Source organism: Lissotriton vulgaris, chromosome 4_1 (genome assembly GCF_964263255.1).
Source record: "Lissotriton vulgaris chromosome 4_1, aLisVul1.2, whole genome shotgun sequence".
Lineage (NCBI taxonomy): Eukaryota > Metazoa > Chordata > Amphibia > Caudata > Salamandridae > Lissotriton > Lissotriton vulgaris.
Genome location: NC_141691.1, coordinates 317,031,771 through 317,057,940, shown reverse-complemented (window position 1 = coordinate 317,057,940; position 26,170 = coordinate 317,031,771). Strand labels below are relative to the sequence as shown.

Here is a 26,170-nt window from a genome sequence, read left to right as displayed (position 1 = left end):
TTAGGTGTAGCAACGTCGTGCATAAAAACTTATGCTATGATTGCAGAAATGAAAGAAAAATATTAGCTTGATTTAAAAATTCTAATTTATAGGGAGCTCCGTTTAAGAGAAATTGAAACAGCTAAAACACAGTTTTTTCTCATTTCAGCCTAACATTGCATCGTTTATGATTTTTTAGTTACAAGAAATCGAGTTATTTCCTGTCGCCTTGTGAGTAAGGAAACATATGTCATTTTAGAGTTTTTGGGTGCCCGGCAAGATTTTGTTGGTCCTTTATGCAGAGCAACGTTGCGTGTTATTACCCATGTCCTGGTAATGCAAGCCGCATGAAGGAAGGGATACTAAATGAGAAGTTAAACTTTCATCAACAGTGTCATACAAAAACTGTTAAAATATGTCTTGCTCGAGACCCCGAAAATACTTAAAATGATATTGGAAACTGAGGTAGAGGAAGGCAGAGAGGAAGTGAGGTTTAGATAGAGAAAATGATAGACAGAGGTCAAACTAAAAGAACGAAAGACAGTTACATTACCAAGGGGGGCCCGTCGAAGGTGGGGCCCCGGACCATTGACCACTTTGCCAAAAACCTTAAATCTTCTCTTTAACAGATTTCCGATGCCTTTATTCATGGTCTTGTTTTGCGTACCTTTTATGCTGTATTTTATTCTGTTTCATTTACAGGATGCAGGAATTTCCGAAAATTCGATACTAAACACATATGTAATAGGTGCAAGTGTGACTGACAGAAACATTCACGACCTCGATGAACCTGTGACAGTTACTCTACAGCATTTAAAGGAAAATAAGGTATTAACGTATTGCATTTTGTCATAGTTTATAATAGTTTTTTTTGTAGATGTCAATAATGAAGACAATCAAATGTTGGTGTTTTGATTTGTGTGGTTTGTAAGACAATATCTACTGAGCTAATTAACATGAATGCATTTGCTTCAAAGCAGGTGGTGTATTGAACCGCATTGTAGAAATATAGGGCTTCATACTTATAGATTCAAAGATTCAAAGATTCAAAGAACTTTATTCGGTTAAAACAAGTAACCATAAAAGTAACAGACATAAAAACAGATTACATTGATTACAGCTCATAATATAAGTTCACCAAGGGAGATCATTAGAAAATTATTCACTAAAAAGAAATTTTAAACCATTTCAGTTACCATTTGTTTCCGTAATTTAAGAACGCTTTTTAAAAAACTTAAAACCACAGTTACAGTAAAAACCGTATCCATTCTCTGGACTTCTAAAAAAGCTGGGCGGCATCTGGTTAAATTCATTTCTTTTAAAAAAGGGACGATAATTTTTCTACGAGAGGCACTATAAAGTCTGCAGAAGAAAAGGATATGAATATCCGATTGATGTGACATGCCATCACACGGGCAAGTGGGCACTATACGCATCCATGAGTTCAAATTAGGAAAAGACACCATTCTAAAAAATATACAAAATCTAAAACGAGATAAAAGAAAGCGATCAAAGTTTGTCATGGGCAGGGATAGGTATGGCTGTACAGACTTAGACTCACATAGAGTGAGGAGGTGGGAATGTACAGAATGTTTCAGAGTTTCAGCTCTCCTCCTCTTATCCTCAATATGGTCCCGGCAGAGGGTTTTCAGTTTACTCCTTGAGATGCTATCCTTAGAAGATGGATCCGAGTAATAAGAATGGCGCCCAATCTCAGTCAGGAAACACTTTACGTATCCCAGCCATTCTGATCTATCCACATGATCCAGGCTGAGGGTATCCTGTAATAGAGCCCGATTCATAACACATTCATTAGTGGTCCATACCCTATGCCACAAAAGGATAGGCTGAATTTTAATAATGTCTGTTATGTAGGGTTGAGCAAGTTCAGCGTGACAGTTAAATGTGGCAACACACTGTGGAACTGCAAGGACTTCCCTCATAAATTTGTTTTCCACCACCTGGATTGGATCAACATTTGCGTACCCCCACAAGCCTGAGCCATACATAGCCACGGATAAGCATGTTGCTTTATATATAGTTAACATTTCTTTTATCGGTTTCCTGCCCAATTTTCTAACAAAATTCTTTAGGGCCATGATCGTTTTCATAAATAAAAGAGTTCTGGCCTTAATTGCACTTGTCCAGGAACCTGACTCATGGAATAAAATGCCCAAATAGGAAAAAGTTGGGGTGTTGTCTAGTGGAACACTATTTAAAAACATCTGTTTCATCGATTTACCTGATTTAGGACCACAGTTCATTGTGAAAGTTTTACTACAATTTACTAGTAGGTCTAGATTCAGCATAAAGTTCTCAAAACGTACTACTAGTTTTTGCAGAGCCTGAGGAGTACGTGCCATAAGCACGGCATCATCCGCATACAAGAGCGCAGGGATTGCCCTCCTCCCCACCCTGGGCATATCTCTGCACTCCTGCAGCAGGTGATGCTCAAGCCCATTAATGTAAAGGAGGAAAAGAAAAGGTGCTAAAACACAACCTTGACGCACTCCACGGCCCACACTAAATTGTCTGGAGCATTCGCCCCCCCTACCGTAACGAACAGAAGCTGTGGCTCCACTATAAAGTTCCCTCAGGAAGCAGATGATGGTGTTGTCCACTCCCAGACTTTTCATTATTGCCCACAGTTTGGTGTGCGACACGCAGTCGAACGCCGATGAAAGGTCCACAAAGGTAAAATACAAGCATTCCGATTTTATCCTTATGTATTTGTGTTGCAATAACATTAAGTTTAGGCCTTCCTCGATTGTGCCAATCCCTTTTTGGAAACCAAATTGCAAGTCGCTCATGACTTCATTTTCCTCCGCCCAGCTTTGGAGTCTTGCCAGCACTATTCGTCCCAGGATTTTTATTGAAGAATCAAGATGGGAGATTGGCCTGTAACAGGCACAGCTGTTTCTATCCCCCTTCTTATAAATTGGGACGATGACAGAAGTAAACCAGGAGTCTTTCAAGCCCCTCGATAAAGCCGCATTAAAAAGTTGTACCAACATTGGGCCCCAGATTTCAGTGTTTGCTTTAAATAGGTCCGCGGGGATCCCGTCAGGCCCAGCTGCCTTGCCTCCTTTGGTAGCTCTCAGGGCAAGCAATACCTCATCTAGTGTTACAACCAAGTTAGGACCTGGTTGTAAGTCCAAGCTAATATGAGGACCTCCGCTGCAAGTGACATCCTGTGCCTTGTAGAGATTAGAAAAATGATCCACCCAATTATCCTCGTTTATTGCGATCTCAATTCGCGCCGTATGGGTTTCGTATGGGAAAGGGGTGTTAATTACTTTCCAGAATGCGGCGGAATTTTTAGTTTGTGAAGCCTCGCAGAGTGAATCTATTGCCTCCTTATTTAGCACAGTTTTCCTTACTTTGAGGGCCTGGTTATACGCAGACCTACATGCTCTTATTTCACCAGTGTCCCTGGGGCTTCTGTGTAATGCTTGTTTTAAATTTTTCAGCGCCCTGGTGCATGCATTGTCGAACCAGCTCTTAGACCCCTTCCCTCTACGTTTTGCCTCCACCCTTAAGCTATTTTTTATATTTGTAGCTATTATACCAAAGTGCTCTATTATTTGATCATTACTAGAATTATCTCCCAAACAGGTCATAAAACTAGTGGAGCACGCCTCCCAAAGTTCCTTGAAGAATGTTGCGGGGATTACTTTGCTCCAATTGAGTGTGTACCCATTTTGTCTCCCGAGAACCACATCAACCGCTGCCTCAACAAGAGGCGCGGCCGTCGATGGGTCTGGGAACAAATCTGCTACCTTGAGACATTGGGGGAGATGGTCACTTATGGGCAATTGGATGTTTGTAACCCCCACCACTCTATGATTCAGATTACTGGAGGAGATAATAAAGTCAATAGTTGACGCCAGACCTCTACCAACAAAGGTCGGGGCGAAGGGTGTGGGTTTTAGAGCTGTTTCATTTGCAAACCCCAAGTCAAACATGAAGAATAATTCGTTCAGCAAGTCCCCCATCAAAGTATGATCAAAGTGGGTCAGGTACATATCTCTCTCTGTCATTAGGCCACATAGGCCCTGGCTCCCTTTAGTACAGAGTGAACAGTTAAAATCCCCCCCCCATAAAATTACTAGTTCTCTGTCATTTTTATCTACCTCTAATTGAACTACCTCCTTGAGCTGCTTCATCGTAGCCACAATTTCATCCCTCGGGACATTATTGTAGAAGTTAATAATAATCACCTTCGCTCCTTTAAAATCTCTTAGAATTATGAGCTGAAAGTAATTAGAATGTAAGTGACAATGAACCTGCTTAATTTTGAGTTGATTTGAAACAAACGTAGTCAAACCACCCTTTGCCCTTCCAAAATGGCCTCCAACTGCTGAGGTAAAGAAGGTTCTATAACCATTTACATGGATTGGGTCCTGAGTCCATGTTTCTTGCAGGGCCACTATATCCTGGCCACTTATTACAGACTCCCAGACTGGGTTACTAATTTTTTGCCTCAACCCTGCTACATTCCAGAAAAGCAGTGCACAAAGATCACTCTTCACCTGTATCGGGCCATTTCCTATCTTTTCCCTGCTCCCATTGTTATCACCTACGATGGGTGGCGTCTGCTTCAGGCTAACTTTGTCACACGATGTCAACCTATCGGGAGTGAGGTTCTTATTTAGTGTGGGCGATTCTTGAGATGACTCAATGGGGGCCTCAATGTTGTTAGAGAGAACCCCACCCCTAGTAGAAACTTGAAAAACTGGGGGAGAGGGGTTTTTCCCGGCCGCAGTTTCTCTAGGAATCTGGGCTTGCTGTCAGTCTACCCCATCCAGACCGGAGAAGATCTGGAAGCGATTTTGAATTGGTAGGTTATACATGTGTGGAAGCAATCCTCTATTGTTCCATGGTCTACCTTGAGTGAGGTTTGGTCCCAAGTATGGTGGATATTGATTACTAAAAGGGGGGTATTGATAGACTTGAGGCTGATTTCTGGAATAAAAGTCCTCCGGCCTCTGAGTGTAAAGAAAGGGGTCTTGGCCATTTGCATAAACAGAACTACCCAGCACAGGTGGTACCCCCCGGGTCCAACCCTATCCCATGATCTTGCATTTCCAACCCCCCGATGTTGGTAGACTTGCTTCTTAATAAGCTGCCTGTCCCTGCCCCAGCTATTAAAGCTTTTTGGCGGTGCATAGGGGTAGAAATAGGATAGAAGATGTGTGGAGATGGAATCGCTGCTGCTAGCATCGAACCAATCCCCAATATGCCTCACTGCCCTATGATCCTTAAAATTGATGATTATAACATCGCCATTTCTATCCTTTGGCCTGGCTCCCACCCAGTTGGCACGCCTTACACTTAAAATTTCACCATTTATTGAAGCAGGTAACGGTCTGTTATCACGGAGCCAAAAGGCCACCTTGTTCCGTAGTGCTCCATGATCTTCCCATTTACCTGCGGGCAGTTCTGGGACCCCTGCCATTACAATAACATAAGGAGCAGAATCAGGGGTTAAATCTATGATAAGACTTGGTTTTTCGGGAGCGATGGCCAGAACATTCCCTTTACTTGACTTAGGGCCAGATGCATCAAGCGAAATGCGCTCGCAAAAGGGCCAGATTCTCAGAATCTGGCCCTTTGCGAGTGCAATTTTTGCATTTGGGATGCATCATCCCAAATGCAAAAATCGCAAATAGAGAATTCGCTAAATTGCGATTGTTTGCATTTAAGGAATCTCAAATTGAGATTCCTTAAATGCAATGCATTAAAGTATCAAAAATAGCGAATTCGCTAATAGGGCACGCAAATTACCACGAAATACAACTTCATGGTAATTTGCAAAAACTTTGAAAAATGCACTTTTGTGCATTTTTCAAAGTTTCATGTTGCGCACACACATGCCCTTAGGGCATGTGTGTGCACAACATATGTGCACAGATCACATTCAGGGGTGTAACAGGGTGTCCTTTGGACACCCCTGCACCCTTGAACTCGCAATCTCAATTTGCAAATCGCTAATTGCGATTAGCAAATTGAGATTGTCTTCCCATTCATTCCTATGGGCCTCTAGGCCCATAGGAATTAATGGGGAGGTATTCATTAATTGCGACTCGCAATTTGCGAGTCGCAATTAAGGAATTCTAAGGAATCGCTATTTTTATAGTGATTGCTTGATGCATTCCATTTTGCTATTCCTTATTAGCGATTCCTTAATTTTCGCTAATAAGGACTCGCAAAATGGATGCTTGATGCATCTGGCCCTTTGTCGTTAATAGGTCCTTACTACCACCTTGATTTTGAATTCCCCCTGGTTTAGATGTTTGCTCCTTAGTTGCTGGAGCCACAAGTTGAGGTGTGGCCAATTGTGGGGTTGGAGTTAGTAACGTAATCACAGGACTACCCGATCTTACCCCTTCTTGCACAGGTTTCTGTTTTTGCACAGGTGCCGATGTTATAGGTGCTGGTGTTATAGGAGCTCATATTGGAGGGGGAACTGTTACTTTGGATTTTACAGGTGGGTTGGCTCTTAATGAAGAATTCGTCTTAGCTTTATCTAGGTCCTTTACCAGGTCAGATAGGAGGAGGGAATTCTGTTCAACCTTCTTCTCTATTTGATCTAGGTGTGTGCATATAATAATAGTCTTGTCCAGAAGTGGTTACGTCACACCCCTGATGAGTTCTACAATTTTGGCCCTCATGGCCGCCTCGCATACTAGGGTTTGGCCAATTTGTGACTGAGGAGAGTGAACCACCCCTTTCCTTATTTTATGGGCTCGATTACCCAGTGGCTCGCCCCCCCTTTTTTTGCTGTTTCGCGTAATTAAGGGAGATGTAGGAGGCTTGGGCGTCACCTCAATAGGGAGTTTTGGGGAGCCCGATAGCCTAACACTATCATTCCCAATAGGTAAATCCAATAGGGATGAACTAGCAGGTGTACTAGACAAGAGATGTTTGGTTATCATGGTGGGGTCAGCAGAAGAGCGTTCAATATTATCTGTGACCCCTGAGTGTGATAAATCGATAAGCAGCAAAGAATCTCTAAGACGTTTGGGCGAGATTGCGTCCCCTATCTCTCCTAAATTAGATGATCTCGTTTCTGTGAGTAGTGGTAAAGTTCCAAACTCACCCCCCCCCTCCTTGTGTAACTGTATGGCTGGTTTTCCTTTGCTTCCCCCTACGTCTCACTCGAGCTTTCCTGAATCTTCTAGGCGATTCTTTTGCTGCAGGCTCATATATTTCAAGAGAACCTGTGCCTGTCCCTATAAGGGCTTGAGCGTGGGAACCCTCGTCATGCTGTCCCGCATGGACCATGGCAACAATGGTAGTTACTTTGCCTGGTGGGGCAGAGGGCACCTCTGACATAGGTGTGTCTGTGACAGTCAATGGAGGCTCCGGTGTAACTGTAGGAGAATGCTCCAAACCCAAGGACGCCCTTCTGTTGCTGTTGATTTGCGCAACCTTTTTAATTAGGTAATTGTCCATAGTGACCAGATTGGAGGGCATGATGGAGGATAGTTCCGGTCTCAAATGGGAGATTAAGGTAGATTATAAGCAGTAGTTTCTCACTCACATGTGTTGTTTACTGGAATCTGTCAAGGAACGGTGATGAAAGGGGGATGGCCCCGGCCCAGCTCCTCGGTCCCCGGAGGGCCACTGAGGGCCCGCCCTTTGCCCGGGCTTCGCCCCGGGCATCCCGCTCGCGTCCTGCGGAGCGGACCTCAGTGCCGATTTAAAGCGCCTGCATTGCGAGTCATCCCAATGGCACGCCCCTTCTCTCGGTCGATTGCCCAAGCCATGAAGGGTTTGAGAGAGAAACATCACCGCACTAGGTTGTCAGCCGAGGTTCGCCAGGATATGCGGATATGGACGGCATTCCTGGAGGACTTAAATGGCAGGATAGTGTGGCCTGGCCCCCCCACGACATCAGCAGAGTTGGGTTTATGGACGAACGCTGCTGGTAGCGTGGGGTTTGGCTCCATCCTGGGGACCAAGTGGGTCGCCCAGAGATGGCCTGAGGAATGGGGGTCGTGGGGATTGACCACCAACATCGGATTCCTGGAACTATTCCCGATATGGGTAGCACTGATGGTCTGGCCAGAGCACCTTAGCAATCAGTCGGTGGTGTTCTGGTCGGATAACATGAGTGTGGTAGAATGCATTAACCAACAAGCGGCACAGTGTCCATTCATACTGCGCTTGGTAAAGGAGATTGTGCTACAATGTTTGAAATGGAATGTGATTTTCAGAGCCAAACATGTGCCAGGCGTTCTCAACAATGCAACTGACGCCCTCTCTCGCTTTAAAATGCAGGTATTCAGGGAGCAGCTTCCAGCAGCAGACCCATCACCAGCACCTTTTCCAGTTGCTCTCTGGCGGATTGGTGCCCCAGACTACCGAACCTCGTGTCATCTAGCTTAGCCCCCAGGACCAAGACAGCATACGAAGGGGCGTTCTTGTCTTACCGTACTTTCTTAGGGCACAATTGGGAGGCTAGCTGGGCACAGGAGGACAGTTTTGCTGCATACCTAGAGTGGATCCACAGGGAAGGGCGCTCGGTGGCAGCTGGAAACAGGCACAGGGCGGCAGTTTCCTACTTCGCACAAGCCAAGGGCATGAGGGACCCTACGAACATGTTTGTAGTGCGCAAGGCGTTGAGGGGCTGGCGTCGCATACAGGGACACTCGACAGATTCGAGGTAGCCGATTGGGCTGGTAAGGCTCACAGCCCTGTTGTTAGCACTCAGGGTGTCTGTAGCTCAACATGGGTGGTGCTGCTTTTCAAAGCGGCGTTCACACTAGCGTTCTACGGAGCTCTGAGGATAGGCGAGCTGGTAGCAGCGTCAAAGGGTGACAAAATGGGCGGCCTTCAAGTGGCCTGTGTGGTGATCCAGGATGATACAATGTGGGTGAAAATTCAAAGATCGAAAACCGACCAGGAGGGAAGGGGGGATACCATAGTGCTTCACCGGGCTCGGACAAACCCTTGTTGCCCAGTCTCACATGTTGAGGCTTTTAGAAGGCAGCGGAAGGGTATGCTGGGGGGGCACTATTGTGTCACACGGATGGTACACCATTGACCAGGTATCAGTTTAGGAGAGTCCTGGAGCTGGCGGTCGCAAAAGCAGCCCTGGATCCCACGGAATTTGGCACCTATTCTTTCAGAATTGGGGCAGCAACTGAGGCAATTGTAAGGGGACCCACAGTCGAAAAGGTTAAAAGGATTGGGAGATGGTCGTCTGAGTGTTACAAACGTTATGTACGTATTGACACGTTGTGACATGACCAGATGACTCATGCTTGGTAGCTCTTGGTTTTGCAGTTTCTCGAACCTGTCACACGGGGGAGGAACTCGCCGAATGTGGGCAAGAAACATCAGCTTCGCAACACAAGCAACAAAAAGATCAACTGGCATTGGTGACTTGGATTGTGGGCCACTCTTATGTTCGGCGCGCAAAAAATGTGTTTCTTTCAGGTGAAAGGAGGAGAAGGGCTGAGGAAAAGGGGTTCTCCGTTTCCTTCTTCGGGAGGGGAGGCTTAGGCATTAGACAGTTCAAGGACTACTTTATGGAATTATTATCTCAGCAAACTGTTCCCCCGTCAGTGGTGATACTTCACCTGGGGGAGAAAGATTTGACCAAACTAGGGAGACGCATCCTGATAGAAGAAATCATCTCCACTGCGGGGTGGGTGTCTAGAACATGCGCGGGTTGCACGGTAGTCTGGTCGCAACTTATTCCTCGTTGGCAGTGGCGAGGGGGGACTCGGTCAAGGCGTTGAATCACTCGGTAAAGAGGATCAACACACAGCTGGACAAATTATTTCGAGCCCCCCCGGTTGCAGACGATTCCTCACGGGTGTATTTGGGGTGAGCATTTCCGCCTGGGGGACGGGGTGCACTTGACTGAGGCTGGGAATGTCCTGTGGTCGAACAACATATTAGCATGGCTAGAGGGATTTGCGAGGGGAACATGACCTTTCTTAGGAGTAGGAAGGGGGGAGGCCAGATCGTCGGGTAACAATGCTGGCCTGTGGCGGTAAGGTTATAACCGGTGAGCAGCTATTTTAAGGTCCGAGGGGGTGGCATCATCCTTTGGAGGTGTCCGCCCAGAGGGAGGAGGGGTCACTGGCCCCTCCTAGAACTTCAGGGGCAGCTGGTCACGTGAGTTAGGGCCCTCCTTCAGTGGTTAAATGGAGTTCACGGGGTGGACCGAGTAATTAACGGGCTCGGCTGCATGGGTGGTCCGAGTAATTAACGGGCTCGGCTGCATCGGTGGACCGAGTAATTAACGGGCTCGGCTGCATGGGTGGACCGAGTAATTAACGGGCTCGGCTACAGGGGTGGACTGGGTAATTAACGGGTCTGGCTGCGCATGCGCACCTGCGGTAAGGGTGCAGCTTGTAAGACCTGACACCGGTTAGCGACCTTGCCATATGGCCATGAATGTTAGTATGCAAAAAAAAAATTCACATGAGGATGTTAGATTCGGTTAGGAAACAAGCTGTATTAGAATCTTGTTAAGGTTAGCCGATCACACTTGTCGATATGAATGTATCTAAATGTTCCTGAATATTTTTGCATAAAAAATTGTATATTTTGTTTAACAATTTTATTATTTTGTATCTTAATAAATACGGCCGGGGGGTCTTGCCATCCCCTGCCTTCCAAAGACAAATCATGTTCTGTGTTGATGTGTTCTGGGTTGATGTGGGTATACAGGGAGAGGGGCGGTAGCCGTCACTGACCATGTGAAAAGGGGGGGCCTTCAAGTGGCCTGTGTGGTGATCCAGGATGATACAATGTGGGTGAAAATTCAAAGATCGAAAACCGACCAGGAGGGAAGGGGGGATACCATAGTGCTTCACCGGGCTCGGACAAACCCTTGTTGCCCAGTCTCACATGTTGAGGCTTTTAGAAGGCAGCGGAAGGGTATGCTGGGGGGGCACTATTGTGTCACACGGATGGTACACCATTGACCAGGTATCAGTTTAGGAGAGTCCTGGAGCTGGCGGTCGCAAAAGCAGCCCTGGATCCCACGGAATTTGGCACCTATTCTTTCAGAATTGGGGCAGCAACTGAGGCAATTGTAAGGGGACCCACAGTCGAAAAGGTTAAAAGGATTGGGAGATGGTCGTCTGAGTGTTACAAACGTTATGTACGTATTGACACGTTGTGACATGACCAGATGACTCATGCTTGGTAGCTCTTGGTTTTGCAGTTTCTCGAACCTGTCACACGGGGGAGGAACTCGCCGAATGTGGGCAAGAAACATCAGCTTCGCAACACAAGCAACAAAAAGATCAACTGGCATTGGTGACTTGGATTGTGGGCCACTCTTATGTTCGGCGCGCAAAAAATGTGTTTCTTTCAGGTGAAAGGAGGAGAAGGGCTGAGGAAAAGGGGTTCTCCGTTTCCTTCTTCGGGAGGGGAGGCTTAGGCATTAGACAGTTCAAGGACTACTTTATGGAATTATTATCTCAGCAAACTGTTCCCCCGTCAGTGGTGATACTTCACCTGGGGGAGAAAGATTTGACCAAACTAGGGAGACGCATCCTGATAGAAGAAATCATCTCCACTGCGGGGTGGGTGTCTAGAACATGCGCGGGTTGCACGGTAGTCTGGTCGCAACTTATTCCTCGTTGGCAGTGGCGAGGGGGGACTCGGTCAAGGCGTTGAATCACTCGGTAAAGAGGATCAACACACAGCTGGACAAATTATTTCGAGCCCCCCCGGTTGCAGACGATTCCTCACGGGTGTATTTGGGGTGAGCATTTCCGCCTGGGGGACGGGGTGCACTTGACTGAGGCTGGGAATGTCCTGTGGTCGAACAACATATTAGCATGGCTAGAGGGATTTGCGAGGGGAACATGACCTTTCTTAGGAGTAGGAAGGGGGGAGGCCAGATCGTCGGGTAACAATGCTGGCCTGTGGCGGTAAGGTTATAACCGGTGAGCAGCTATTTTAAGGTCCGAGGGGGTGGCATCATCCTTTGGAGGTGTCCGCCCAGAGGGAGGAGGGGTCACTGGCCCCTCCTAGAACTTCAGGGGCAGCTGGTCACGTGAGTTAGGGCCCTCCTTCAGTGGTTAAATGGAGTTCACGGGATGGACCGAGTAATTAACGGGCTCGGCTGCATGGGTGGTCCGAGTAATTAACGGGCTCGGCTGCATCGGTGGACCGAGTAATTAACGGGCTCGGCTGCATGGGTGGACCGAGTAATTAACGGGCTCGGCTACAGGGGTGGACTGGGTAATTAACGGGTCTGGCTGCGCATGCGCACCTGCGGTAAGGGTGCAGCTTGTAAGACCTGACACCGGTTAGCGACCTTGCCATATGGCCATGAATGTTAGTATGCAAAAAAAAAATTCACATGAGGATGTTAGATTCGGTTAGGAAACAAGCTGTATTAGAATCTTGTTAAGGTTAGCCGATCACACTTGTCGATATGAATGTATCTAAATGTTCCTGAATATTTTTGCATAAAAAATTGTATATTTTGTTTAACAATTTTATTATTTTGTATCTTAATAAATACGGCCGGGGGGTCTTGCCATCCCCTGCCTTCCAAAGACAAATCATGTTCTGTGTTGATGTGTTCTGGGTTGATGTGGGTATACAGGGAGAGGGGCGGTAGCCGTCACTGACCATGTGAAAAGGGGGGGCCAACCCGCATGGCGGTGCGGCGATCCCTTCTCCTCTTCCCTCCCGGTGGTGTGGGGGCGTGATCTCCCGACGTCCAATGATTACGCGGGAGGTGTGCGCCACACCACCGGTCGGCCGGCGCCCAATCCCTGATCCGGAAGGCGTGGTGCAGTCTTCCGGGTCAGAGGGGCGGGCATCGAGGGTCGGGGGAGGGGGCGGCCCGCCATCTCCCCGCGTCCCCGGGAATAAAGGAGGGGGGAGTGCTCAGTTGGCCCTTCTTGTCGCCTGACGCTCCCCCACACTGGTCGTGCCCCGCGCTCGGGGCCTCCTAATTTTCCCCACCCACCATCCCTGGATTAAAGCTGTTTTGTGCATTATGTATACCTGTTTTATTATTAATCAAGTTGTTTCCCTTTTAGGATGTATAATTGAAGCATAAATGTCGGTTAGAATGTTTGGTGTAGACTGTAATTGTGTATATCTCTCGTGTACTAAGTATTGGCTTCCCGTTTGGGGAGTAGTGTTCAAAATATAAATAATGTTAAAAAAGGTCTGAGGGGGCGGCATTATCCTTTGGAGGTGTCCGCCCAGGGGGAGGAGGGGTCACTGGCCCCTCCTAGAACTTCAGGGGCAGCTGGTCACGTGAGTTAGGGCCCTCCTTCAGTGGTTAAATGGAGTTCATGGGGTGGAGCAAGTAATTAACGGACTCGGCTGCATGGGTGGACCGAGTAATTAACGGGCTCAGCTGCATGGGTGGACTGAGTAATTAACGGGTTCGGCTGCATGGGTGGACTGAGTAATTAACGGGCCCGTTTTACTTTTATGGTGAGCACTGCGCTTGCTTAATGGGCACCGCACTCTGCAATTCAAAAGGTCTTGCTTTTAATGAAGTTTGACCTATTGGTAATGTAAATGCCAATGCATTCTAATATTATAAAAGGCATTGCCATTTACAATGCCAATAGCTCAATCTCGTTGTGCCTTTCTGCCCTCTGTTAGACTCGTTTTTGTGTCTTTCTGCCCCCTGCTAGACTCGTTTTTTGTGCCCTTCTGCCCTCTGTTAGACTCGTTTTTCCCTTGTTTTTCTGCCCTTCTGCCCTCTGTTAGACTCGTTTTTGTGCCTTTCTGCCCTCTGCATCGACACATCATCACTCAGCGCTACCCCAGCATCACTCAGCACCACCACAACATCACTCAGCAGCACCACATTATCACTCAGCACCATCACATTATCACTCAGCACAGCACCACTCAGCACCACCACAACATCACTCAGCAGCACCACTCAGCACCACCACAGCATCACTCAGCACCACCACATTATCACTCAGCACAACCACATTAGCACTCAACACAACCACAGCACCACTCAGTACCACCACAGCACCACTCAGCACCACTCAGCACCACCACAGCACTACCACAGCACCACTCAGCACTACCACAGCACCACTCAGCACCACCACAGCACCTCACAGCACCACTCAGCACCACCCCAGCATCATTCAGCACCACGCCAGCATCACTCAGCACCACTACAGCACCACTCAGCAGCACCACAGCACCACTCAGCACCACCACATTATCACTCAGCAGTACCACATTATCACTCAGCACCACCACAGCACCACTCAGCAGCACCACCCAGCACCACCACAGCACCACTCAGCACCAGCACATTATCACTCAGCACCACAGCACCACTCAGCACCACCACAGAATCACTCAGCACCACTTCAACACCACCACAGCATCACTCAGCACCACCACAGCACCTCACGGCACCACTCAGTACCACCACAGCACCACCACAGCACCACTCAGCACCACCACAGCACCACCACAGCATCACTTAGCACCACCACTGCACCACTCAGCATCGCTCAGCGCCACCCCAGCATCACACAGCACCACGCCAGCATCTCTCAGCACCACCACAGCACCACTCAGCACCACCACATTATCACTCAGCCCCACAGCACCACTCAGCACCACCACAGCATCACTCAGCACCACCTCAGCACCACCACAGCATCACTCAGCACCACCACAGCACCACTCAGCACCACCACAGCGCCACTCAGCACCACCCCAGCACCATTCAGCACCACCACTGCATCACTCAGCACCACATCTTCACCACTCAGCACCACCACAGCATCGCTCAGCGCCACCCCAGCATCATTCAGCACCACACCAGCATCACTCAGCACCACCACAGCACCACTCAGCACCACCACAGCACCTCTCAGCACCACCACATTATCACTCAGCACCACAACAGCACCAGTCAGCACAACCACAGCATCACTCAGCACCACCACAGCACCACTCAGCACTACCACAGCATCACTCAGCACCACCACAATGTCATTCAGCACCACCACAGCGTCATTCAGCGCCACCACAGCATCACTCAGCACCACAACAGCATCACTCAGCACCACCGCAGCATCACTCAGCACCACCACAGCACCACTCAGCACCACCACAGCACCACTCAGCACCACCACATTATTACTCAGCACCACCACAGCGCCACTCAGCACCACCACAGCGCCAATCAGCACCACCACATTATCACTCAGCACCACCACATTGTCACTCAACACCACCACAGCACACCCACAGAATCACTCAGCACCACCACATTATCACTCAGCACCACCTCAGCACCACCACATCACTCAGCACCACCACAGCACCACCACATTATCACTCAGCACCACCACATTATCACTCAACATCACCACAGCACCACTCACCTCCACCACAGCACCACTCAGCACCACAACAGAACCACTCAGCACATCGCATTTTCATTCAGCACCACCACATTATCACTCAGCACCACCACATTATCACTCAGCACCACCACAGTACCACTCAGCACCACCACAGCACCATTCAGCACCACCACAGTACCACCATTCAGCACCACCACAGTACCACCACAGCACCACCACATTATCACTCAGCACCACCACATTATCACTCAGCACCACCACAGCACCACTCAGCACCACCACAGCATCACTCAGCACCACCACAGCACCACCACAGCACCACTCAGCACCACCACAGCACCACTCAGCGCAACCACAGTATCACTCAGTGCAACCACAGCATCACTCAGCGCAACCACTGCATCACTCAGCACCACCACAGCATCACTGGTTCAAATATGTTCTCTCAATGTTTCAAGCTTTATTACAAATGTCACAAAAAGATGTTAATATTTCACTTCTGTTCTTGGATTTTCGTCACAATAAAATACACTGAACATAATCTTCACAAAAGTTATTTACAAAAGTTTAAGCTATTGCCATTATACATTACAATCACTTTTATTTAAGTATTAATTATTTAAAAAAAATTAAAAGACATTGTTATTTGTAATATCAATACATCTAAGTCACGTAAATACAAAACATGTTGCATTACAAATGCTATAGGTGTCATATTTGTGAAAGTTATAACTATTGGCGTTGTAAATGACAAAGCTATTAATTTAGCTATTTTCAAAAACAATACATAAATAAAAAAAATGTCATTTACAAGACCAATAGCTCAAACTTTCCTAATGCGAGACCTATTGCATTGTAAATGCTTGTTTAAACTGGACATCATGGGGAATCTACGCTGGGGTGATAGGTGTGGCTCTCATCAGGTTCTGTTACCCAGAATTCCCTGCAAACCTCAAACTTAGCCAAAAGAAACATATTTTCCTTACGTTTCTGGAAAGTGATTGTAAGTTTTTGAACCGGAGGGAGCCACAAGCTTCCACCCGCCCAGTATTCCTCTAAGTCTCCCGATAAAATGATACCTCACTTTTGCAAGTAGGCCTAGTGTCCACGACAGGAAACTGTCCAAAATGCAACGTGGATATATCACATTTTTCCAGTAGAAATGGACCCTTTTTTGCAATGTGTCTAGCTGTGGATTTTAGATCCTAGCTCACCCAGCACTTAGGGAAACTTAGAAATCTGTACATTTTAGAAAACTAGACACCCAGGGAATCCAGGATGAGGTGACTTGTGCGGCTCTCACCAGGTTCTGTCACCCAGAATCCCTTGCAAACCTCACTCTTTGTCAAATAAACATATTTTCCTCACGGTTTTGTGATGAAAGGTCTGGAATCTGTGGGAAGCCACGAACTCCTACCCACCCAGCATTTTGTACCTCACTTGTGTGGGTTGGCCTAGTTCCCGTCACAGGAAAAGGCCCAAAACGCAACGTGGGAGCATCAAATTTTTCCAGTGAAAACTGACACTTTTTTCGCAATGTCCCTAGCTGTGGATTTTGGACCCTCGCTCAGCCGGCACCTAGGGAAACCTACTGAACCTGTACATTTCTGAAGGCTAGACACCCAGGAGAATCCAGGATGGATGGACTTGAGTGGCTCACATCAGGTTCTGTTACCCAGATTCCCTTGCAAACTTTATCTGCAAGGAGCCACACACTTCCACTCACCCAGCATTCCCCCAAGCCTCCTGATAAAAATGGTACCTCACTTGTGTGAGTAGGCCTAGTGCCCGTGACAGGAAACAGCGTAAAACGCAACATGGGCACATCACATTTTTCCAGTGAAAATTGATCCTTTTTTCGCAGTGGGCCAAGCGATGGATTTTGGACCCTGGCTCATCCGGCACATAAGGGTACCTAACAAACTTGTAAAAAATTAAACTAATTGTCAGAAAAGATTCCCCTTTGGGTGAATTTTTGAACTAACCGCAGTTTAGGAACACACATACACAATCAATACCAATAACATAACTAAGGAGCAACAAATGATGTAACCGATACAGTCATACAAGAAAATAAATGTACATTTTATTTTGATATATTAAAAACAAAGATAAAAAACATAGTTAAAAACCACAATATATAATGGGACAGTACATAAGGAAAACAATTCCTAATTCATAATAGGGGAATACACTAGTCAAGACTGTTATATAGGATCACACTCCAACATATATTGTTAGTCACTTCAAAAGGAGTCCTTTGTCCAATGACTTAGTGCATTTCCACCCAGCAGAGCATCAACGCGTTTCGGTTATGGCCTATATTGATTCGGAGCCAAAAACCTTCCTCAGGAGAAAACAGTATCCCACTATAACCATGAATCTAAAATAAAAATATATACAATATAAGATATACACATCATATATTGCATGACTGATCATAGCACTGCAAACATCATTATCACAGTATTGCTCCTATACATACATACACATTATATTTCAGTCACTCAAAGTAGAACATCATCAAAAAATTCCTTGTTGAAATAACAGTATCATGGTGTGCAAAATACAATTAGTCATAATCTCTATTTAGTTGTTGAAATCGGTCAAAAGCATATAGTTCCCTTTAAGGATAACTGCATGTTGGTTTGTAATCCTATGCTGACCAGATTGCCATTTTATTTTTATTGGGCAAAAAGACCATTTATGCATCTAATTTGAGGCGAGGTAGATAGCCATTTCTGATAAACATCAAGATAGGGGTTCACAAACAATGCTCTAGAAATAAAGTTACTATTTAAGATAGATTACCTTTGATGAAATCAAAAGAGATCAGTATAGGTGCTGCTATTAAGATCAGCTACCTCCAATTACCGCCTGGTGCTGGAAAATTTTGAAGCGACATAAAGTTTTTTTTAGTATTATGACTGTTGCAAACCCTATGATTGTTATATATAAAGCTTAGGTGATTACATAAGCATTGTGGTAGTCACATATCGACTATGGTATATATTTTTTGAAACTACCACAACTATATTTGGTGGACAGTAGCCCCGTTGTGCTCATGTTGCCCGAATAGTAAGGCCACCGTACAGTTTTTATCACAAAGGATTTCTTATCAAGTATTGTGCCTTATGAAGGTGTCACACATTTGTTTATTAAAAAGGCTCAAAGTGATTGCGTAGGCTTGGAAATAGTGGTGATTCCCTTATTGGTAAGATTTTTAAAAATCGCCATGCTGTGCTCAAAGGAGAGTGGCCAATTCCACCAAAATTAACCCCCTGTGACGCCCCACATCACACATTGATCTCCATGCGTTTAACTACACGAGAGTCATTTACCTTTCTGATTATGCTGGCAGAGCGCGTAGAAATAAAATATGCTGATACGCCAGCGATTTGCCGTTCGTATTAGGTCGTTTCTATAGATAGACCGCCTGCAGTCTGGGGATGTAGGAAGGAGCGGAACGGAAAGATTAGCTACCGTACTTGTAGTATATTACGGATTTTTTAAAACAAACTCCTTTTTTTCTCACATACCTGCTAGTAACGGTTCGTGAACAGACCAATGGGGTTCTGGCTCTCCGTGATGGCGGCACTTCTCAAAGGGCTCTAATTGCGCAATTTAAATACACAAAATTTTGCGCGCATTATGTCGCAAATACTTCCGGGTCACGGTATTGCTTCCTTGCCCACACGCACGATTGGACGACGGACATAGAAGTCCAGTGTCAATAATAATATCACTAGAGGAAACCTTCTCGATATTAAGAATTTATGTGCCCAGTATATCTAACACGAACACGTTAAGTTGAAGACTGTGTCATAACCAGTAATGTGATTCAGAAAATATATTTCGAAAATTCGACACATTTAAAAAATGTTATGGGGGCACATTTCTTATTATATTATTGTTTGGGCAGTGATATCTCATTATTCAAACGACAGCCATAATCAGTTTTGGTTTAAAAAGTAATATTAATACCAAAATGTATTCATGACGCATAATCGAGTATCCATTCCAAGATGGCGGCTCTTTTGAACATACATATCCTGGTACATTTCAAACTCTATACTCGATGTTAACATGCAACTAGCTATTAGAGAACTCGTGTAGTTACAATTTCAACACCAGATCATCACATTTAGGTGGTGAAGATACAGCTAATATTCAATGGGCCAAAACAGCATCAAATCAGAACATTGTATACATTTTGGCAATAACATATTATTGAAAAATAGGTCATATTATTTTAATTAAACAATAAAAATACAATCATGAGGGCCTATACATCATTGTACCTAGAGTCGAAAAACAAATCCGGGCTCAATATCACTACACTAACAGTCACAGAAGTGTTCTACCATCCTTATGTTTAATGTCATGTGCATTCTCAGCGTTATTGGATAACTCATCTAACACTAGTTTATATTGCATTGTTCTTTATCGTGTAATTGACGGGAAACAGCCCTATAGAATGAGATTCAGCTTATATTATTACATAGGTCTAATTAGACGTTCCCATTCTTCTCTGGAGTTCAGACCGTTCCTTACAGTATTAAGGTACGAAATGTAACATTGTTCCCATGCTTTACGTTTGGACAGCAGGTTACCCCCTCATATTCCAATGACAATTTTATCAAGGATGAACCATGAGAAATCGTTTTCACCATGACCAACCTCGAGAAAATGTTCAACAAGAGGTGCAGTTAATTTTTTTGTTTTTATCACTGACCTGTGTTCCTGAAATCTTGTCCTGGCCTCCCTACCGGTTTCTCCAACATAGCCAATGCCACAGGAGCATTGTAGTAGATATACTATGTTTTTGCTTCTACAATTTGTAAAGCTCTTTGATTTCAAAACATGATTGTTGAAATTAGTCTCCTTTGCTTGCATGCATTGCGGACACACATTACATGTCCCACATTTGTAGTTCCCTACCACAACCGTGTTGTCTAGGGTTCTTTGACATGAGTGTGGCTCTTCTCTATAAGTATGTACTAGGAGATCTCTTAAATTTTTATTCTTTTTAAATGCAAACAAGGGTTTCTCAAGTTTGTTTGACTCATCGTGGTTGAGAATGTGCCAGTTCTTGTTGACAACGTTTTTAATTTGATTGCTCAGGTTTAAAAATTGGCTCACAAAGACTATCTTTTTCAGTGGCTCCTTCTGTTTATCTTTCTTTTTTTTATTTTTTTTATTTTTGAAAACCTTTATTCAAAACAGAGCACACAGCTATTCAGCCTGACATCCCGGAGGCAAGGCAGCAGGGGCAACAGGAGAGAAATAGTGCCAAACGATTCAGACATAATCATCGAAGGTTATTTTTTATATTTAAGATGAAAGTTCAACAAAAGGGCGCCCGAGGGCGCGAAAATGGCAATAGAGGCAATGTGAAGCTGGGCGTCAGGGATGGGTAGGGGAGGAAAGGCAGGGAAGTGAACATCAGGGATAAGATTCCAGAATGGGAAGGAGGAGGGGGGGGAAGAACCAGGAGAATACAGTACATCAGAGCTCAGTTGGCGTCACAGGTCAGGGTGACACATTATCATGCAGGCTGACTGATTCAGGCGGCAAGCACACGCCCCCCCTGTACTCATTCCATGCCCCCCAAATTTTATTCCAGGTTTGAGGTCTCCCTCTTGCCACATAGACCGTCTTCTCCCGGAACATGCACCAGTCCATGTTGGCTTTCCACTGTACCAGCAGGGGGGCCGCGGACGCACCCCACTTCTGAGCTATGTCCCTCTTGGCCACCATGTTCCCAAGGGTCACCCACCTAGTCTGCGCAGCGCTGTGGTCGGAAGGCTCCCATACGTTCAGGAGGCATCTACGAGCCTCCGCGTGGGCAGCCACGCCAGTAACCTCCTCCATGACTCGGTGCACTCTCCTCCAGTAGGAGGCTATCAATGGGCATTCCCAAAGGATGTGCAAGAAAGTGGCGAGAGCTCCGCAGCCTCTACGACAGAGACCGTCAGGCGAGAATCCCATGCGCATTAATCGAGGCCCTGTCATATACACCCGGTGCAGGATCTTAAATTGCACGAGGCGAAGACGGGAGGAAATTGCAACCTCCTTAGGGGAGGAAACCGCACTCTGCCAATCTTCATCATCAAGTTCAAGGCCATCCGCCACCCACTGGTCCCGCAAGCTAAGGAGGAGATCTGTGCGCACGTTAATCAATTTTTTATATGAAAGGGAGATCGCGCTGTCCGGCATGTGCCCATCCAGTATCCTGTCCTCCAGAGGGGAACTCTCAGGAATGACGCCGTCCGGCGGTGAGGCCGAGAGCAACGCATGTCTCAGTTGAGCGTAACTGAAAAACTCCGTCGCGCCCAGCTGGTATTCGGTTTGTAACTGGGGGAAGGTCTTAATTGAGCCTCTGGAGAGCATGTCTTCGACTCTGCTGATACCGATGAGGTCCCACTTATCAAACCCCTTGGTGTGCCATAGTCTACCCAGGATGTCCGAATCAAAGAGGGGAGTGAACCTTGTGAGTCTGCCTTGCCAACCTTGTGCCTTAGTGACCGCCCGCCAAGTGTGGACCGCCGTACGAGTAGGGCCCGTCAACCGCCGGTCGAAAGACTTCGAGTATAGGGCCCGATAATAGTTACCATCGCCCGTCAGCCATCTATCCATGGCATAACCGGGACTACCCACAGGGCCATAGAACCCGTGGTTAAGGGCAGCAAATTGAGAAGACCAATAGTAGCGGCGCACGTCTGGGAGAGCAATGCCACCATCGTACCAGGGGAGCGTGAGTTTGTGGATGGCAACACGGGGTCGACCATCCCAGAGGAGGGTCCGAAGGAGGCCTTCAAGGTCCCGAACTTAGCGCGCCGGGACAGGGTCCTGGGCGTTTTGCAGGGCGTACAAGAACCTGGGCAGGGACATCATCTTAAAAAGAGCGGCACGGCCAAGGAGGGAGAGTGGTAGCTTACGCCAGCTGTCTACATCACGCTGCAGACGCTGGAGAGGAGGGAGTAAGTTGTGATCGTATTGCAACTTGGGGTTACCAGAGATGTAGATGCCCAAGTACTTGAAGCCGCGTGTGGCAATCTGAATGTTGCAGCCTCTGGGAAGTCTTGGAGTATCTCCTTTAAGGACATATAAGGACGATTTGGCCCAGTTTATAATCAGACCGGAGTACCGTCCGAAAAGTCTGATCACATCACAGGCCACAATGAGGGACCTGCAGGGGGAAGTCAAATAAAGCAAGATATCATCGGCGTACAAGGATACCCTGTCTTCGAAGCCAGGGGCCCACGTAATGCCGCGTAGGTCAGGATGTACACGCAGTAGGGCTGCGAGCGGTTCAAGGGCCAAGGCGAACAAAAGGGGCGACAGGGGGCAGCCCTGTCTAGTACCCCGATGTAGGGGGAATGGCGTCGACAGGCGGCCGTTGACCGTGACATTAGCCATCGGATCCGCATACAATAGCTTCACCCAGCTCACAAAGATCGGCCCAAATCCGAGTTTGGACAGCACTGCCCAGAGGTATGGCCACTCGAGAGAATCGAAAGCCATTGTGGCGTCGAGGGACGCGAGGACAGCCGGCTCTTCGAGGGTGTGGGCTCTAGCCATAACACCGTGGAGGCGACGTAGATTGAGAGCAGTGTTTCGGTGGGGGATGAATCCCGACTGGTCAGGGTGTACGAGGTCGCTAATAACACCAATCAGCCGGTTGGCGAGCAACTTGGCGAGGACCTTGGGTTCCACGTTAAGGAGAGAGATGGGACGGTACGACCGACAGACGTCACGTGGTTTACCCTCCTTGTGGATGACCACAATGGTAGCCAGCCGCTGGTCCAGGGGGAGACAGCCCCTCTCAAAGGATTCCAGGAACATTTTCCGCAAGTGCGGAGACACCGCATCCGGGCGGATTTTATACAGTTCAACCGGTATGCCGTTAGGCCCAGAGGCCTTTCCGGTCCGTAGGGAGCGGATCGCCAAAGCAATCTCGTCAGCGGTGATGTCCCTATCCAAGTCCGCTCTCTCGTCCTCAGAAAGGCAGGGAAGGTCAATCTCCGAAAGGAAAGCCGACGAATCCGCCTCCGAAAAGTCCGAAGCAGACTCATAGACTCCCCGAAAATAACCAGCGAATGAGTCGACAATGGCACTCGGGTGCGTAAGGACCACACCGTCGTCTCCTAGGAGTTCAGGTACCACCCGACTGGCCATCTCCCTCCTGTCTAACCAAGCCAGCAACTTCCCAGCCTTATCGCCCACATCATACACGCGGCCCTGCTGTTCCTTGGCTAGAGTGAGTGCGGCATTCGCGGCCAAATCGTGGTACTCCGCTTGTTTCAGCGAGAGGATATGCAAGACAGAGGGGTCCGGCTCGGGCCCCAACTGGGACTCGAGACGCAGGACCTCCTGCTCAACAAACAGCAGGTCAGAATCTCTAGTCCGGCGAGCCTCAGCGATGAGCGCCTGGGCCTCACCTCGGAGCACCGTCTTAAAGGCCTCCCACAACGTAACGGCCGACCTAACCGAGCCCACGTTTTCGAAAAAATAAAGATCAATGGCTTTGGCCAGAAGAAAGCGGGTCTTGATGTTACGAAAATACCACGGATTGACCGCGGCCGGTCGCTCCGACAAGACCACCCCAAAGTCGAAAGAGACCCATAGCGGGGAGTGATCAGAAATACCCCGCGCCAAGAAGCGGGCTTCGGAAACAGCCAATGCGTCCGACGCCAATGTGAGGACATAATCGATGCGGGAAAGACTCCCGTGCGCACCTGAAAGAAAGGAAAATTGACGAAGCGTAGGATGTAGAAGACGCCAGCCATCTACCAGGCCCATAGACTCGAGAAAGGAGGACAGCCACATCTGTGGGTTACGTAGGTCCCGGGGCGGTTGGCGATCAAGCATACCAGAGCAAACCGAGTTAAAGTCACCCCCCACTATTAACCGGCCAGCCGGCATAGACAAGATGGCACCACCAAGGTCCTGAAAGGTACTGGATTGAAGCCCCGGGGGGACGTATACAGAAAACAACGTGAGGGAACGCCCTTCCCATCTACCAGCCACGGCAGCGTAACGCCCCCTGTCATCAATCAAGGTGATATCTATCTCTAGGGGAAGGGACGCGCGCACGAGGATACCCGCCCCCGGGAACCGGAAGAGAACCCCGAATGTGCCACCATTTTTTAGCCTTTGCGATTCAAAGCTTTACAAGCATTGCCCACCAGGTGTGTCTCTTGAAGGAGGACAACATCAGGCATGTGACGTTTGATCAATTGTATCACCACCCCTCTCTTAATTCGGTCACCCAACCCGTTAACATTCCAACGGAGAATTCATAACTTTCTACCCCCCATGCCCCCACTGCCCGCCCCACCCAGTCCCACAAGACACCTGTATCAAATACAGTTCAGGAGCACAAATGACCCATTGCCACACAAAAGAAAGAAAGGAAAAACCAACAAACAAGATAACTCTCCCCAACATACCCCCCACCCTGCACCCCTGCATCAGACTAAAAAGCCCCCCCAACCAGCAGTGTGCCTGTCGCCCCATTAACTACTCTACGAAAGACCCAGAGGAGTAAGGAATCTCCATGAAAACGTCCCGCCACCCACCATGTAAATGAAGGAGAGACCGTTAAGTGACGAATCACAATTCCGGCAGTCATTCGAGGCAGGGGTAGCATCAGCTCCTTGCTCAGTCTCGCCGTTCCGCTCCGCCCGAGGCGCCCCCAACTTCATCCTCCTGTTCATCCCGACGTGGCAAAACCGTGTCCAACCATTCACTGACATTTTAAGGATAGTCAAAGAAAAGGGCACGTCCCTTATGTTCAACACGGAGTTTCGCGGGGAACATCATTGAATACTTGAGACCCAAGTCCCTGAGGCGCCTCTTCACTCCCGCGTAGCTCAGGCGTTGGCGCTGTACCAGCCTGGTGAAGTCCGGATAAAAGTGCACCTCCGCATTCTGGTATTGGAGTGGCCCGTGCGATCTGGAAGCTTGAAGGATCGCATCGCGGTCCCTGAAGTTGAGGAGGCGCGCCACAATCGGTCGCAGCGTCGCTCCCGTTTTCGGCGGGCCACCCGGCACCCGGTGGGCACGTTCCACTGAGAAAAAGTTGCTCAGTCCAGAGGGCGCCAAATGGGTTTTAACCAAGTCCTCCACAAATAGGTCCGCCGCGGCATTCTCGGACCCCTCCGGTACACCAACTATGCGGACGTTCTGCCGCCTGGCTCGCCCCTCAAAGTCCTCCAGCCGCCTCGAGAATAGATCAGTGGTCATCCGCAGGTTGCGGACCTCAGTCTGTAACTCGGAAACGTCGGAGGTTAGGCTGGAGGTCTTGATGTTGAGCGCCTTCACACGCTCGTTGGTCTTGCCCAAGTCTGCCCTTATAAGGGTAATATCAACGGCCATAGAGTCTACTTTGTGGTTCAGGGTCTCGTGCTGTTGCTGCATGTCGGCCCGGAGGCTCGTGATGGCACCCATAATGTCCACAAGGGTGGGATCCGATCCATCCGGCGGGCTCGTCGATGGGGTCCCTTTAGAAACGGCCCCCGATGTAGGTGGCGACTTGAGATTCACATATCGCTCAATGCGATTCTGCTGCGTTTGTGACTTGCCCCGGCCACCCTTGTTCGATGTCCTGTCCGGGTCACCTCTGCCCGCCATGATGGGCACGAGAGAACAAAGGCAAGGTGTCCACAAGTCCGGGTCCGCAGCCGGAAGGCAGGTGGGGCCAAGGAGGCAAGACCAGGGTGTAGAAGGCACAAGCAGGAACACAATCACTCCACCAACGAGGGCGGCAGGCGGGCACTACGCAGTCCGATCGTGCGAAGTGGCGAAGTCCGGAGGGACAATGGCAC

At 47.9% G+C, this 26,170-nt stretch overlaps 1 protein-coding gene across 2 annotated transcripts in view; it reads left to right on the top strand.

The window, feature by feature from the left end:
- Positions 1 to 26,170, top strand: part of ADGRG4 (adhesion G protein-coupled receptor G4) — a 1,454,718-nt gene that overhangs the window by 931,245 nt on the left and 497,303 nt on the right. For both annotated transcript variants that reach the window (XM_086918649.1, XM_086918650.1), the window contains exon 17: positions 682 to 807. In XM_086918649.1, the coding sequence (XP_086774775.1) occupies positions 682 to 807 (126 nt within the window). The remainder of the gene's footprint in view (positions 1 to 681; positions 808 to 26,170) is intronic.